The sequence below is a fragment of the Abramis brama genome (genome assembly GCF_963993115.1).
Source record: "Abramis brama genome assembly, chromosome: 19".
In the NCBI taxonomy this organism is placed as follows: Eukaryota; Metazoa; Chordata; class Actinopteri; order Cypriniformes; family Leuciscidae; genus Abramis; species Abramis brama.
In genome coordinates this window covers 23,318-38,807 of record NC_139981.1, presented here as the reverse complement: position 1 = coordinate 38,807, position 15,490 = coordinate 23,318, and the positions used below count along the sequence as shown (strand labels likewise).

The 15,490-nt window shown below is 43.9% G+C and overlaps 1 protein-coding gene and 1 long non-coding RNA gene across 2 annotated transcripts; one reads left to right on the top strand and one right to left on the bottom strand.

The window, feature by feature from the left end:
• Positions 1-843: 843 nt before the first annotated feature.
• On the bottom strand, positions 844-3,090 carry LOC311069446 (transmembrane protein 121). The gene is made up of 2 exons (XM_084092626.1): positions 3,040-3,090; positions 844-2,444 (listed from the first exon to the last, which is right to left on the bottom strand). Exon 2 carries the CDS (start codon positions 2,310-2,312, stop codon positions 1,362-1,364), a length of 951 nt encoding a protein of 316 aa, XP_083948752.1. The 5' UTR covers positions 2,313-2,444; positions 3,040-3,090; the 3' UTR covers positions 844-1,361.
• Positions 2,635-14,614, top strand: LOC311069447. The gene is made up of 3 exons (XR_014603520.1): positions 2,635-3,009; positions 3,122-3,257; positions 14,466-14,614. It is a non-coding gene; the product is annotated as an uncharacterized lncRNA (long non-coding RNA).
• The last annotated feature ends 876 nt before the right edge of the window (positions 14,615-15,490 follow it).

The window sequence follows — 15,490 nt, the reverse complement described above, 5'->3', positions numbered from 1 at the left end:
TTCACACAGCAGTACATTTACTGTTAATTCATAACCAACATCAAACATGATCAAATTAAAACATCATCTTGCATACTACTAGAGTTTTGTCTTCATTCATTGATCACCTAACTAACTACACCAGCGGACAAGCTGTTAGAAGAGCATTTTCAGATAAATAGTTTTGGCAAAGAGGAACTACATTTGCAATTAGATAGCCACTAATTGGAGATTAAAATGAAGAGAGGAAAATCATTTGTCATTTTCTCTTTGTAATGCTGTTTAATTAAAAGCCCTCATTAGAATTAGGATACGAGACATACTCGATCTGCAGTCTAATCAGTAATTTGTGTGTCTGACCTGAGTGAAACATGCTTTAACAAACACACCCAACCACTCAAATATACACAATTCTTTATCAAAGCATCACAGAATAACAATCTTCCCCCCTTTTATACTAAAAGGCTGTTTGCTGCATTAATGGGGTTTTGTTCTTATACGTCTTTTTTTATCTTTTTATGTTGCTGTTTTAAACATGCCTGTTGGCTTGGATGAATAGTGACCTAAAGCTTTTGATATTTCATGACTGTAAAATAAAGGTAATCACAATCCCAAAAGAATCACATTTGTTTCTATGGTCTCACCACAAACCTTTAAAAATAGATCTCTATAAATCTTGCAATGTGTTTGATAAAATGAGGAAACTTTGAGTTTATGGGATAGACTCATTGATCTTCTCAAACTAACAGTTATTCAAAGTGACTGTTAGACTTACAACACTATTTATGATCAGACTAAGTTTGAAATGGTTTACTATCGTACTCGGCTCTGCCAGATATATCAACCAGTGACAGTACAGCAGTATGCAACAATCATTTTATTAAGTAACAAGTATGGCAAATCATTTTCACCTGTGTCTCAAAGCAGTCCCAAACCCTTCATTGGTGACTATCCTGAGCTGTGACGGCAAAGACAGCAGACAGGACAAATGTCAAGTCAAGAGCCTCCAAAAGCAATCAGTCACTTGTGAAACTTCTACTGTAATATAATGAAATATTTGTGATTTATATGTTGCTTGCCCGCAGACATTTATGACATCTACCAGCAGAGGCCAACTGGACCATACTAACCAGCCCAACCTGAACCCCAGTCCACTGCTACATATAAAGGCTGGAGTTTGACCACTGGCGTATTAAGAAAGGTGGAATAGTATGCTTTCAAATATATATAAGAAAGAAAGTTTTGAATTATGCAATTACCGACTGCCTTTATTCCATTATGCTCCACTTGTATTTCTCATTAAGATGACAATATGTCTCATACATCCACATTGTTTCATCAGAGATGTTGTGTCCTTGCAGGTGCAGTCCCCAGATCCCAGGTCACGTATGTTCACACGTGGTGACCTCCGGTAGTGCCGTTTGCTCCTGTAACACTACCTGAGGAGCCGTCTGTACAGATCGACCGGACGGCACAGAGTTCTTCTGTAATTCCACTCCAAACCCAGGGGGGGCGCTCTGCAACTGTTTCCGGTACTGCACAAAGCTGCACGTCTTCAGAACGAGGGCTAGGATGTTCTTGGCCATAAGTATCCCAGACACTCTGTTGTCCTTATAGAGGAGCATATTCCCTCCACGGATGAAGAGAGTGACAATGTTAATGGTGACCAAACTCAGAATGGGGTAGAGCATCATCTTGTGAGGACTGATGTTGATGCCTTGCATGCTGATCTCACTCAGAGACACGCAGGGCAGCACTAAAAGAAGAATATAACAGTAGAAAAACATCAGTCCTTCCACCCACAGAGGAAGCCCTTTCTTTTGCGGCTCCCACAGGTTGGCCTGGATGTCCAAAACATCCAACAGATCCACCACCACCCAGAACAAGCGGTTTCTGATCTCCTCCTTCTTCTTGAAAGCCTTCACGTAATCCATGTGGTCGATAGCGACCAGAATCACGAACAGCACGGGGATGCAGATGGACAGCAGGAGCGTCAGAGCTTTCCGGGCCAAGGCATCCAGGCTTTTACGGTCAGCCTTGTAGTTCTGGTAAACAAAATACACCTTAATCTCCAAGACGAAAATGTAAAGGAACCAAAGTATCATGGCGTATCCCCGTTTTGCCGTCCTCACCTCTGCGCCCACCCACACCGCCACGTATCTCAGCACGATGAGGAAACACAGCTCGCCCACCGTCACCATGATGCAGATGCCGATCTTCCTCGGCCCGTGGTTCTGCTCCACGAGGTAGGCGTCCATCAGAGCCATGCTGCTCATGATGATGATGGTGGACAAGCAGACGTGGGGCTTGTTGGTGGGAGGAGGCGGCACCATCGTGAGCCGGGCCGGCGGACCCTTGCAACCCGTTTCTGGGAGACTCCTCGAGGAGCACTGGAGATTCTGGGAGCGCTCAGACTCTTCTTACCCCCAACACTGCTCCCATGGCTGAGGTCCAGGGTTCACTAGCTGGACACAAACAAAACCACTTCAATCACCAACATGCACAAACCATCATGTTTAGGTAAAATCTTCAAAAATCTCTAGTCTGACAGTGTTTTGGCCACTGTTTCAGAATCTTCATAGCTGCATTAAAAAGATCTTTTTTTTTTTTTTTTGTGGCCATCAGCCAGACACAGATGCATTTAATGTACTCTCAGAGGAGACATTTAAAAGAAACCGACTGGACACCTACTTTCTCCTCTGAGTGAAGTTCACCATAATGACGAGCTGTGGACCGTCCTCATGTGTGTGTGTGCTCGATGAGAACAGATTAGTGCTGTAATCCATATGAAAAGTGACAGCAAACGCGCACAGTTCCCTGGTTGTGTTGTATCCTGCGGTCCAGCATGTCTTTTCAAATTACAGCCCACAAAAATCCCAAATGCCTCGGATGTAATCCACTTAAGTTTGGAGTGTGCAGAAAAGGCTGCTGTGGACGTCTCAGGGGGGGTTTGGTTTCAGCACGGGGAAAAAGCAGACTAAAGCTAACATCACTTTTTGGCTTCAGACTAAAAACTTACAGCTAGAGCAGGTAAGTTATTTTAGATGGAAATCCACTTACTGTAGCGTGAAATCGCCAAGGTGTGCTGGTGATCGTCTCACTGGTTCATGTGTACGTGTGGTTCTTTGTCCTGTGAATGCAGATGCCGTGGGATTGAGTGTGTCCTGACCGCTCGTCCTCAGATCTGTCAGCTGTGGATCTGCTCTTCTCTAGCACACACTCTCTTCTGCGGATCGGAGCCTCGACGCGCTGCATCAGGAAAACCAGGAATGCTGGCGGTATGAGCAAGGAATCCAGTCTCTCTCTCTCTCTCTCTCCCTCTTTTCCCATGTGTGTTAATGAGGTGTGTGTGTATGTGTGCACTTGCTTCTCCCTCTGCCTGCTCTCCTCACACACTGACACAATGTGGCTCCTTCAACTCTCTCTCTCTCTCTCTCTCTCTTTCTCTCTCTCTCTCTCTCTCTCTCTGATTCAGATTCAAATAGCGTTATTTGGCTTGGTAAAAAAGGATAAAAAAGCATTGCTAAAGCATTGTAAAAAATACATGTTCACACACAAATACACACAGTAAAAAGAAGGTACTAATGAAGAGAATCGGTGTGATGGGGGTTAGTAGATGTTAGCGATGCTGAAAGAGCGACTGGATCCTCTGCTCACAGCTTGAATACCATAGGGGTTTCAATGACTTATAAATGCTTCCAGAATGCTGCCCATTCCTTTATTTGTGAATATTTGACTGATTCTGCCCTGCATGATTTATTTATAGATATAGAGCAGACATTTGATTTGAGTTAGACCAGCGGCTGCAGATCGTTCCAGTCTCAATGCCGGTTCATTGATGTAGATGTTGAAAAATGTCAGCGTTGTCTCTCTTTGCTCCTGGGAAAGATTATTTTTTTGCTAGTTTTAATTCCATTGTCATTTACTTTCAGTGTGTATTGATTTATTGAGGTTGTTTCCTAAACCACCTTCTATAGGTTTGTAAAATAATCCTTGGCGCCAGTCTGAATCCAATAAAGTTAATAAAACATGCAGACATTTTGCCTGTAATTTGGGCAGTATGTTTTTCAGTTTAAGTATGTAACATGTGATCATCTAACTTTTAATCTGTGTGCCATGATGAAGTCCAGGAGTTTATTATACTGCAGAATAACTTTCACACAAATACATCTGTAATTACTGTGGTCAAATTTATCTCCATTTTGAAAGATGAAGGCTGTTATCAGAGACAAGACCGGATCTCACAACCACACTGAATCATCTTATTATGGCCGACTGGAATTTAGTGCTTGTTTGTTTTATCATTTCATTTAACATCCCATCATGCTTTGCAGTAACAAGGAAGTCAAATGGGTTTTGATTATCTTTGATTGACACTTGTGTTGTGTTTACAATTAGTGTCAGGGGATTTTGGTTCTGAGTGTACGTTTGTGTTTTATTATTTCAGAGAAGAGAATCTCTGTGTTTTTGGAGGTCCGTGTTTCTGATTAGACAACATTCTGAGTTTTTAAGGAAATGATTGACATGAATCTTGAGCAAACCAACGTTTGTCATTTTGGCTATATGATTTAGAGCAGTTTTTCTGGACAACATTTCTCGATTATCTGTGTATTTTGTGCAAGAAAAGTGCAGTTCTGTCCGAGTTCTGTTTTGGTCAGTGTGGACACAAACCTCTCCTCTAGTTATGTGTTTTCTCTATAGTGAGTTTGTGTCCAGTGTCCTGTCAGTCTTTGATCTTATTGTACTAAAGCCTCTTTCAGACTGCCAGTCTAAATACAATTTTTATGAAAATCCGATTGGAATCCGATCAGATTTAGATAGTGTGAACGGTTAAAAATCACATGAAATCCGATCTTTACAAATCTGTTTCAAGCTTCATTCATTATGTGGTTTGAAATCCTATTTAAATCGCATTTCTGGAAATCTGTCTCAGTCTGAATGATCTGATCGGATTTTGCGTGGTTTATGTGACTTTCTCACAGCACGTAAAACGTAAACGTTAGACGTTGTTATAGGAAACATGTCGAAAGTCGCTGCCGAAACAATGCTGTGTTGTTGCAAAGTGCCGGACAAGCAGAAAATGACAATATAATGGAGACGACAGCGCGGAATAAAGCAGCTCATGCGCGACAGCATTGTAAAATTTAAATAAGACTCTATTGCAAACCCCTCCATGTTGCGGCCGTTGTTGTTTTTGGCGTATGTCTACCAACGCAACGTCATTGCCATAGAAACGAATGCAGATATTACGGAAAACGGAAGTGCTGCATGGACATAGAAATCGGATCTGAACAGTTGCGATACACAGTGTGGACATCAATAATTTTAGATCAGATTCCAATCGGATACACAATTAATCGGATTTGGACTGACAGTCTGAACGAGGCCTAAGGGTCTGTCATGCTATTCTGTCTTCTCAGGGTCAGATAGAGGAAATATACATGTTCCTCACACAGCTGGAAGAGGAACCTGCAGCTGCCCTGTACTCAGCATCATATGTGGTTCTGATGGATTCAACCCAAAGTGCAATCGCCAAACAATAATCACAGTTTCTGTTTATTCAAGTCACATTGATTTACAGTATATAGCGCTTTTTACCATACAGATTGTTTCAAAGCAGCTTTACAGAGATAACAGGAAAGTAATGCAACAGAGTTTGTTTCCAGCAGAAAATAGCGTCACAGTCCAGCTTAAGTAAGTTCAGTGATGGTTCATTTTTGTTTTAAAAAAAAAAGTTTTTAATTTAGTTCATTTATGTAAGGGATAATGTATAGCGAGGCGGTTGTTATAGCGAATACAACCCCGACAGGCTGATCGGGAACCCGACGCGAAGTGGAGGGGTCTTGAATCAGCCTGAAGGGGTTGTATTCGTTATAACAAAGGCCTCACTATACATTATCCCGCTTATTACATGGCTACCTAACAAATAAATCAATAATTTGACTCAAAATATTGATTTAAAAACGATTATATTGCCAGAGTGAACAGAACTGCGTCCATAGCAACGCTCTGTTTTTCATGGCAACGGTGTGTTATTGTCACGAAACTGCTCAGAGACACGAAGTAGGAGATCCAAATGCAGCTTTATTGGCTGGGGCAATCCAGAGGCGTAATCCAAAGTACAGGCTAGGGTCATACACAGGCAGGTAGTCAAAACAAAGAAACAAACAAAACAAACAAACAGGCAGGCAGGCAGGGACCAGAGGCAAGAGAGTAATCCAGGGAACAGGGCAAGATATCAAGAACCAAGAAACACGAAAACTAGGAGAATGCTCAGAAATGCAGTGTGACACAAACAAGACTTCGCGGTGAGTGAATGAATGAACATGGTATAAATAGACAGACTAACAGGATGAGACAGGTGAATGCAATCAGTGAATGAGGTACAGGTGAATGTGATCAGTGATAAGTGATGAGTCCGGGCAGAGAGTATTGGGAAATGTAGTTTGTGAGTGATAATAGTCTTATGTGGAGTGCCCTCTGGTGGCTCTCAAGGGCATTCCAGCTGGTGACCGTTACATAGCCCCCCCTTTAAGGAGCGGATTCCAGACGCTCCTAAAACTGTCCAGGAGGGAGGTGGAGCGGAGGCGAACCCGGGGGCGGGATGGAGGGCCAGGCCCGTGCAGCGGAAGAGGACCTGAAGACTCCAGCAGGGCGGAAGGCCAGGGCAGAGCAGGCTGTGCAGGCGGCCAGGGCGGAGCAGGCTGTGCAGGCGGCCAGGGCGGAGCAGGCTGTGCAGGCGGCCAGGGCGGAGACGACCGTGCAGGCGGCCAGGGCGGAGACGACCGTGCAGGCGGCCAGGGCGGAGACGACCCTTCAGGCGGCCAGGGATGAGACGACCCTTCAGGCGGCCAGGGCGGAGACGACCCTTCAGGCGGCCAGGGCGGAGACGACCCTTCAGGCGGCCAGGGCGGAGACGACCCTTCAGGCGGCCAGGGCGGAGACGACCCTTCAGGCGGCCAGGGCGGAGACGACCCTTCAGGCGGCCAGGGCGGAGACGACCCTTCAGGCGGCCAGGGCACAGGAACAGACACCGGCTCAGGAACAGGAACAGACACAGGGACAGGAACAGACACAGGGACCGGCTCAAGGACAGGAACAGACAGCGTGACAGCGTGACAGATCTCTGTTGAGGGCTCAGGTTCAGGCATGTCGGCGGCTATCTCTGCTGAGGGCTCAGTCGACGTGGCAGCGGCCATTTTGTCCAGAGACACTGGCTCGGTGGCAGCCATCTTGTCTGGAGACACTGGTTTGGCGGCGGCCATCTTGTCCGGAGACACTGGCTCGGCAGACGTGACTTGAACAGACACTGGATCGGTGGAGGCCATCTTGTCCAGAGACACTGGCTCGGCGGCGGCCATCTTGTCCGGAGACACTGGCGTGGATTCGGCCATCTTGTCCGAAGACACAGGCGTGGAGTCGGCCATCTTGTCCGTAGACACAGGCGTGGAGTCGGCCATCTTGTCCGAAGACACAGGCGTGGAGTCGGCCATCTTGTCCGAAGACACAGGCGTGGAGTCGGCCATCTTGTCCGAAGACACAGGCGTGGAGTCGGCCATCTTGTCCGAAGACACAGGCGTGGAGTCGGCCCTCTTGTCCGAGGACACAGGCGCAGAAAGAGGAAGAGGAACAGATTCAGGGTCAGGATCAGTATCAGGATCAGATTCAGGCTCAGGAACAATTTCAGTCTCGGCGGGACGAGACTCTGGACGGGCAGACGTGACCTGAAACTCTGGCTCTGGCTCGGCAGGACTGACGTGAAGCTCTGGCTCTGGCTCGGCAGGACTGACGTGAAGCTCTGGCTCTGGCTCTGGCTCGGCAGGACTGACGTGAAGCTCTGGCTCTGGCTCTGGCTCGGCAGGACTGACGTGAAGCTCTGGCTCTGGCTCGGCAGGACTGACGTGAAGCTCAGTCTCTGGATCAGGATCAGCGCGCTCTGAGCTTGACGGGACCAGCGTCAGCGAGGGCTTTGAGCTGGATAGGACCAGCGGCGAAGAGGACTTTGAGCTGGACAGGACCAGCGATGAAGAGGGCTCTGAACTGAACGGAACCAGCGGCGAAGAGGGCTCTGAGCTGGGCAGGACCAGCGGCGAAGAGGGCTCTGAGCTGGGCAGGACCAGCGGCGAAGAGGGCTCTGAGCTGGACGGAACCAGCGATGAAGAGGGCTCTGAGCTGGGCAGGACCAGCGGCGAAGAGGGCTCTGAGCTGGACGGAACCAGCGGTGAAGACTCTAGCTTGGCGGGCATGTCGCTTGCTGTCTCAGGGGCGGCGGGCATGACGCATACTGCCTTGGCTTCGGCAGATCTGGCGTGAAGTGCGGGCTCGGCAGACGTGACGTGAAGCTCTGGCTCAGCAGACGTGACGTGAACAGTCTCTGGATCGGCAGAAGTGACGTGAACAGTCTCTGGATCAGCAGAAGCGACGTGAACAGTCTCTGGATCAGCAGAAGCGACGTGAACAGTCTCTGGATCAGCAGAAGCGACGTGAACAGTCTCTGGATCAGCAGAAGCGACGTGAACAGTCTCTGGATCAGCAGAAGCGACGTGAAGTGCGGGCTCAACCTCGCCCACTATGAAGGGAGACCCACAAAATAGCAAGACAAAATCTATATATTGAACCAGAGTCCATCTGGGGTCAGCCTCAGGCAAATAAAAACTCACGTCCTGATCCAGTCCCATCCAAAAGCAATCCATGAGTTCCCTGTCGTCCAGTGGGGCCAGGTGGCAACAAGCCACAAACTCACCCACATAGTCCTCTATGGGGCGACCATCCTGGAAGATGGAGCAGAGTTTAGTTACTGGGTCCATGTTTGTCATTGCTGCTGGATCTGGGTGTGGCGAAGTCTTCTGTCACGAAACTGCTCAGAGACACGAAGTAGGAGATCCAAATGCAGCTTTATTGGCTGGGGCAATCCAGAGGCGTAATCCAAAGTACAGGCTAGGGTCATACACAGGCAGGTAGTCAAAACAAAGAAACAAACAAAACAAACAAACAGGCAGGCAGGGACCAGAGGCAAGAGAGTAATCCAGGGAACAGGGCAAGATATCAAGAACCAAGAAACACGAAAACTAGGAGAATGCTCAGAAATGCAGTGTGACACAAACAAGACTTCGCGGTGAGTGAATGAATGAACATGGTATAAATAGACAGACTAACAGGATGAGACAGGTGAATGCAATCAGTGAATGAGGTACAGGTGAATGTGATCAGTGATAAGTGATGAGTCCGGGCAGAGAGTATTGGGAAATGTAGTTTGTGAGTGATAATAGTCTTATGTGGAGTGCCCTCTGGTGGCTCTCAAGGGCACTCCAGCTGGTGACCGTTACAGTTATACTTCGCAGCGGTCTGTTATCAAGAAATAACACACCGCATTCTACATTGGAATTCAACCAAGCCATGTAATAAATATATATAGCCGCTCTGGAGTAAACCGTGATGTCATCGTCCAGCTCAGTTCATTTCTCATATTATGGTGTAATGCAGGCAGATCAATAATATTGTTGAATATTAAATTAATTGTTAAATTTAGTGTTCCCAACTAAGCAAGCCAAGCCAATGGCAACAAAGGTGGAAAAAGGCGACAGTGGCAAGGAACCAAAACTCCATCAGGGCAGAATGGAGAAAAAAAACATATGCCAAGCACATGCCATCATGGCTGACCGCATGATTAAAGTGAGTGTGAAGAAGCATTTACTCGTGCCAGTGTCAGACGGTTTCTGTGAATATGTGCTTTCCAAAAAGAATGACACACATCATGTGGTCCAGTCCATCTTGACCAGAAAGAAATGTTTAAAATCTTGTTTCTTCTTAAAAACGGAGTCGCCCTTCTTTACCGTTATGGCTAATTGGTCGAAAAACATACAAGCTTCACATGAAGTAATGTTAGCACGATAATTTGATAATGGAATTATCTGGCATATATACTGCCATATGGATATTTTTTATATTATCTCATAATTTTTTGTCCATCCAATGAAATTCTAGGCAATCAGTATTCAATCCAGCAGTTTAATAAAAGTCCACCGAAGAGACAAAATATATGATGAACTTCTTAATTTAGGCTTTTATTCACATATAAACATTGATCAATTACCATTACAATCATCTCATGGGGTACAGTGGGGTAATGTTTTGCAATAGCTCGCACACAGCACAAGGACATTCGATTTCAAACTTTGAACTGAATTTATAAAAAGACAAGAAAACAGTTATAATAGCACATATAAACAAATAATAGCAGAAATAAATGCAACTAAATAAAAATAAAAACAGTGCTTAAATTTTAGTTTTTCAGGTAGTTCTAACAGTAGTATTCAGAAAAGAAATACTACAGAAATTGAATAAAGTAATCAAATGTAAAACAACACTGAATAGTCTTAACTGTAAAACTTAAATACAGATTAATCCTTACATTTAAAGTTACAAAAGTTTTTCAGCCGAGGGTAATTTTTTTTGTCTTTGTTGTTTGATTATCGGTGTATCAATACTGTGGAAAATGAGTTTTGGAACCATTTCAGATATTCCAGTAGCCTATCTATATATATGGACAGCACTAACAGTAAGTGTTTGGATACAGCACTGTAAACTTTAAAATGTAATTCTGCTAAGTTCATCTTTACCTGCCATGCATTACACAACAATTACCGACACCGATGTCATAGCGGGGTGCTAAAGTGCCAACTAGTTTCTCCTTATGGAGGATCACTTTACCACTCTACAGATAAAGCGTTGTCGGGAAAATGTGGTTCGCGTATCTACCCCGAAGTGATACAATTCTGTATCAAAATGTGAAGACCAGACAAGTAGTTTTTTAAGGCTTGGTTTGTAGGGAATTCCAGAACGCGCACATATATCCAAACGCGCACACCAATAGCCTGAACTCGTAATACGCATGTGCGCCATCAGCGTTCTCACAGGTTTAGCGTTTAAAGTCTGTGTAGAGTTTCCTGTTAGAACGGTGTGTGTTAGCGGCCCCTAAGTTAATAACTAATGATCGTTGCGACGGAAGTGAATCAATCAAATTAACTTTAGCTGGAAAATAACTTTATTCTAGAGCTGCTGTAAAGCCAAAACAATCTTTGTTACTTTAAACTATCCTTGTATCTCCGTAAAGCCGCTTTGGAACAATCTACATTGTTAAAAGCGCTATATAAATGAAGATGACGACTTGACTTGACAACATACTGAAATGAAGATGATGGTCGTGATGTTTCCCAGCATCTCTTTCATAGTGACAGAAGAGATGTAATTCTGATAGCTAGTGTAATTCTGTCAAAGAATGAGATGTTTTAGTTACTCAAGTCACACAGTCCACCCACATAATGCTGTATTCATAATTCATCAACTCATTTGCATGTCTTTCATGGTATTCATCTATTTCCAAGATGAGCTTTAAAAAGAGTCGTTAGCCTGAGCATTGCATTGAACTCACTCTCTCAGATGATGTGCTGAGAATCTCTTTTAATAAGGTCATCACATTTTATTCATTATTTTTTTGATTGTGGGAAGTATTATTGATACGCTTTCACTGATAAACTGCTCAGGAGAGTTGTTCTTCCGCCTAAATTAAAGAAAGATAAAAGTTCACTCTTATTTCCTGAGTGTATTATATTTATGTTTAGTGAACAGTGTTGAACCATTACTCCTGCCAAAAGCAATTACTCAGAACAAACATGTCCTGTGCTGCTCTGGTGCTGTGCGTCTCTGTCTGATGATCGTCTGTCTCTTCAGAGAACTTGCTCTGTATATTATTGCATGCACAAATAGGTCAACCTATTTCAGCCTAATTTTAGCTGAACGTATTTAAGCGTGCAGCATATAATGCAGTAGATTTACATTCAATCTTTTTTATGATCTGAAATGAAGTAAATTCTAATCTGATTGGTTGGCTTTCTTCCATGAGTAATGCTCAAAAACAATCAGTGTTTTTATCAGTCCATGAAAACAAAGTTGTTTACAACACAACAGGTTTGCAGAGAAAGTGCTAGAACTAGTCTCTGGTTATCCGGAAATAATCAAGTCAAAGTCAAGTCAAGTCACCTTAATTTATACAGTGCTTTGACAATATAGATTGTTTCAAAGCAGCTTTACAGTGATAATAGCAGATTACAGTAACAGAGATTGTTTAGGCTTTACAGCAGCTCTAGAATAAAGTTATTGTCCAGCTAAAGTTAGTTTTGATTGATTCACTTCCGTTGTGAAGATCATTAGTTATTAACTTAGGGGCCACTAACACGATACCGTTCGAACAGGAAAATCCTTAACACGCTCCGGCCGCTCATCCGCACAAAACAGTGCCTGGTGTCTCGAGAACACACTCCCGGAAATAGGTTTCGAAGGTGCAAACGATTATCAGTTATCTCTGCGCAAACACCGACATCGCGCACATGCGCATCACACGTTCAGTCCACAGGTATGCGCGTTTGAATATATATGTGCGGAGGCGTGTAGTCCTTCTTTACAAATCAACCCTTGACAAGCTACTTGTCTGACCTTAAAAATGTATAGTACAGAATTATTTATCGCGTTCGTGTAGCCACATGGCCACACTATTATTAATCAGTAATTTTTTTCTGATCGGTTCCGACTCTACACATTTTTAGCTTTTTTTCTGTGTCTGTATTTACATTTATTTATTTTCTATTTTAGAACAACCTAAATGGTATGCAAATATGTGGTATGTTTGACCGCTTTAAGGGTCTCCTCCTGTCTAAGCAAGCGTTTCTTTGTCAGAATAAGCAGCAAGACGGGACCATTTGACATTTAATCAGAAGTCTGGCAATGCAGGACTCGGGGGTTTAAGGACTGTCCTTGGTCAGGCCGTTCATTGATTGTCAGTCTGTTCGGAGGTGAGAGAGTTATTTCTGTGTGCAGTGAAGGTTAAAGGTTTAGCTCAGAGTGCAGCGGCTTCCCTTGGGTTTTCAGACAGGCACTGTATCATCGCAGGTCATTAAAGACTCGCTGAAGAACCAGGGAAGGGCTAAAGATCAGAAGAAGCCAAACAGATCAACTCCCCAGGTTTCAATACGCTTTAGACAAACCCACTGGTCTGCACTAAATGGATAAGACATTCATTTCACTAGGGCTTTGTTTATATAACAGGGCTAAAGGAAAACATCGGAGCTTTACACTTTTAAGCCTCGGACTGAGGAAGACATACTGGACTTTATTCAGGTGGGAAATGCTGTGTAAATGCTGCCTGAAACACCACAAGGTTTTCTCCTTTATACTCTTTATCTTGCATTCATGTCTGTTTATTTATTTAGCTGACACATTTATCTCTAACCTCTTACAAATGTGGAACATCACCAGCAGTTTATAATACACAAGAGCAGCGATCCTCACAGCAATTGCAATTTTCAAAAGAAAGCTGGACTAAAATAATCTAGAGTAGAAGTGAATTTTTTTATTTCATATTAACTTGCATCGGCTGGTCACATGATCTCAACGTGGTGGATTTCATGACCACGGCAGTGCCGTTTGCTATGTGTCACCCGTTTCACTGGAAACGAGTCTCACAACAGAAGGTTCCTCTGCTTTCGCTCGAAAAGAGCACGCATCACACCGCGCGCGCACACACACACACACACACACACACATACGCGCGCACACGCACACGCACACACACACACACACACACACACACACACACACACACACACACACACACACACACACAAACTCACACACTCACAGATTAAAAAACTGTAACTTTTGCCTGCATGTGTTTTTAGTGTTTAGAGGAGGAGCTGGGGAGGGAGGAGGGTAATCCGCTCCTGAGAAACACGACAGCTGCTGATAATACTGAAGGAGCTTATATATGAGTACAGTGATAGGAGTCGTATTCCTACAGGTAGAGGATCAGCTGAGAGTCACTGATGGCTTGACTAACGTGACCAGCCAAAATTGACGCTACGGTTGATTTTTGAGCTTTGCAAAAAGAATGCATGAGATTTGCAAACGGTGTCTAACTGCCTGAACTTGTTTAATGTTTTACAGAAAAAGTGATTATTTCAACAAATTGGTTTAGGCTATTGAGAATTTGGTTCAAAAAATGTATTTATAAAATTTATTATCAAAATAATTTATTAATTACTTAATGCTCACTTCATCTTCAAGATGTGTACTCTGATCTAATGCAATAATGCAAGTTAATTAAGCACAAGCTAAACTTAAAAACAGCACAAACCCCCACAGAGATGCTGATGTTCTCCATGTATTACAGTATTGCTTTAACAGAGCTTTTTTTTAAATAGTGATTAACATTTCTCTCTGTATAGATTAGATTGTTTACAGCTGTCATATTTGCTGTAGATTAATAAGAACAGTGGGGTTTTTGTGTTGCATGTTTATTTATGTCAAGCCTAATAGCTCTATCATTCAACCCAGCCAGTAATATGAGTGATGTGTGACTGTTAATGACAGTATGGATGAGGGAAACACAAAGCAATGAAGATAAAGTGAACTGTCTTTGATGTGATTTGCAGGTGTCTGGAGCCCAGAGGGGAAAAAAACATAAATAAATTACATCCGTTTTGTGAATCAGCCCTGGAGTCAGCAAGAACGCAGGAAGATGGCAAATTTACATCACCAAAGACAATTTGTACATGGAGCATAACAGCAAAAATAGGCTCATAAATCACATTAGCTGCGGCCCTGAGTGCCATCGATTACCTCACGGCACAATGGATGGGGACATTAAAGCCTCTGGTGCCTAAACATCGACATCAGGAGCCTCTGTACGGGATATATGAGGCCAGGACCACCCCCCCCCCCCCCCCCCCCCCGAGACGAGGAGGAGAAGAGGGAACATCAGAGTCTGAGTAAGTTAAAACACTTTCATTCTGTTAAATAGGGGATCTGAATCTGAAAGAAAGAAAGAAAGTCCATCTGTGAATGTCATTCTGATTCTGAAGTGTTTCTGGACACTGATTCAACAGTGTGCTTGTTAGTTGCTGATGTATTTTTAATTCACACACTTCTTGCTGTGTTCTGTCTTGTTTTTAAAACAACCCACTGAGTTTTGATTTATTGAGCACAATCCAGGAAGGATTTCACTATTCCCACAGAAAAACATTACCCTCTGCCTGGAGCGCCGACACACAGTCATAATTAAACAGCGATAAATCAGACGCTAAGAGACGAGCCCCCCCAAGCTGACACATTTTTCTCCAGCTAATAGTTTGAGGGAGTTTCAGATGGAAGGCATTCCACCCTCAGTGCAGCTAAAATGCTTTATCATCACTCGAGTTCATGTCTGCGTGTCGTAGGACAGTGTCCAGATAGACCCATAGACCCATAGGTCGTTGTCGACCCACATGCTTTGAATGAGTGAAACCATTTCCATCCGTTCTGTAACGGGCTGAAGACTATCACTCTGTTCCAAAGCTTTGCTTTCTATAAGCACCTATGATGACTTGAAATGCCCTCTGTAGGTCTTGCAACTGAGTGCATGATATCACCCCTTTGCTACATGATTTACAGAAGTATGATGTGTTTCTGGATCAACAGT

Excerpts from the sequence above, each read along its gene's own strand:
- LOC311069446 (XM_084092626.1), bottom strand. The coding sequence starts at position 2,312 with ATGGTGCCGCCTCCTCCCACCAACAAGCCCCACGTCTGCTTGTCCACC.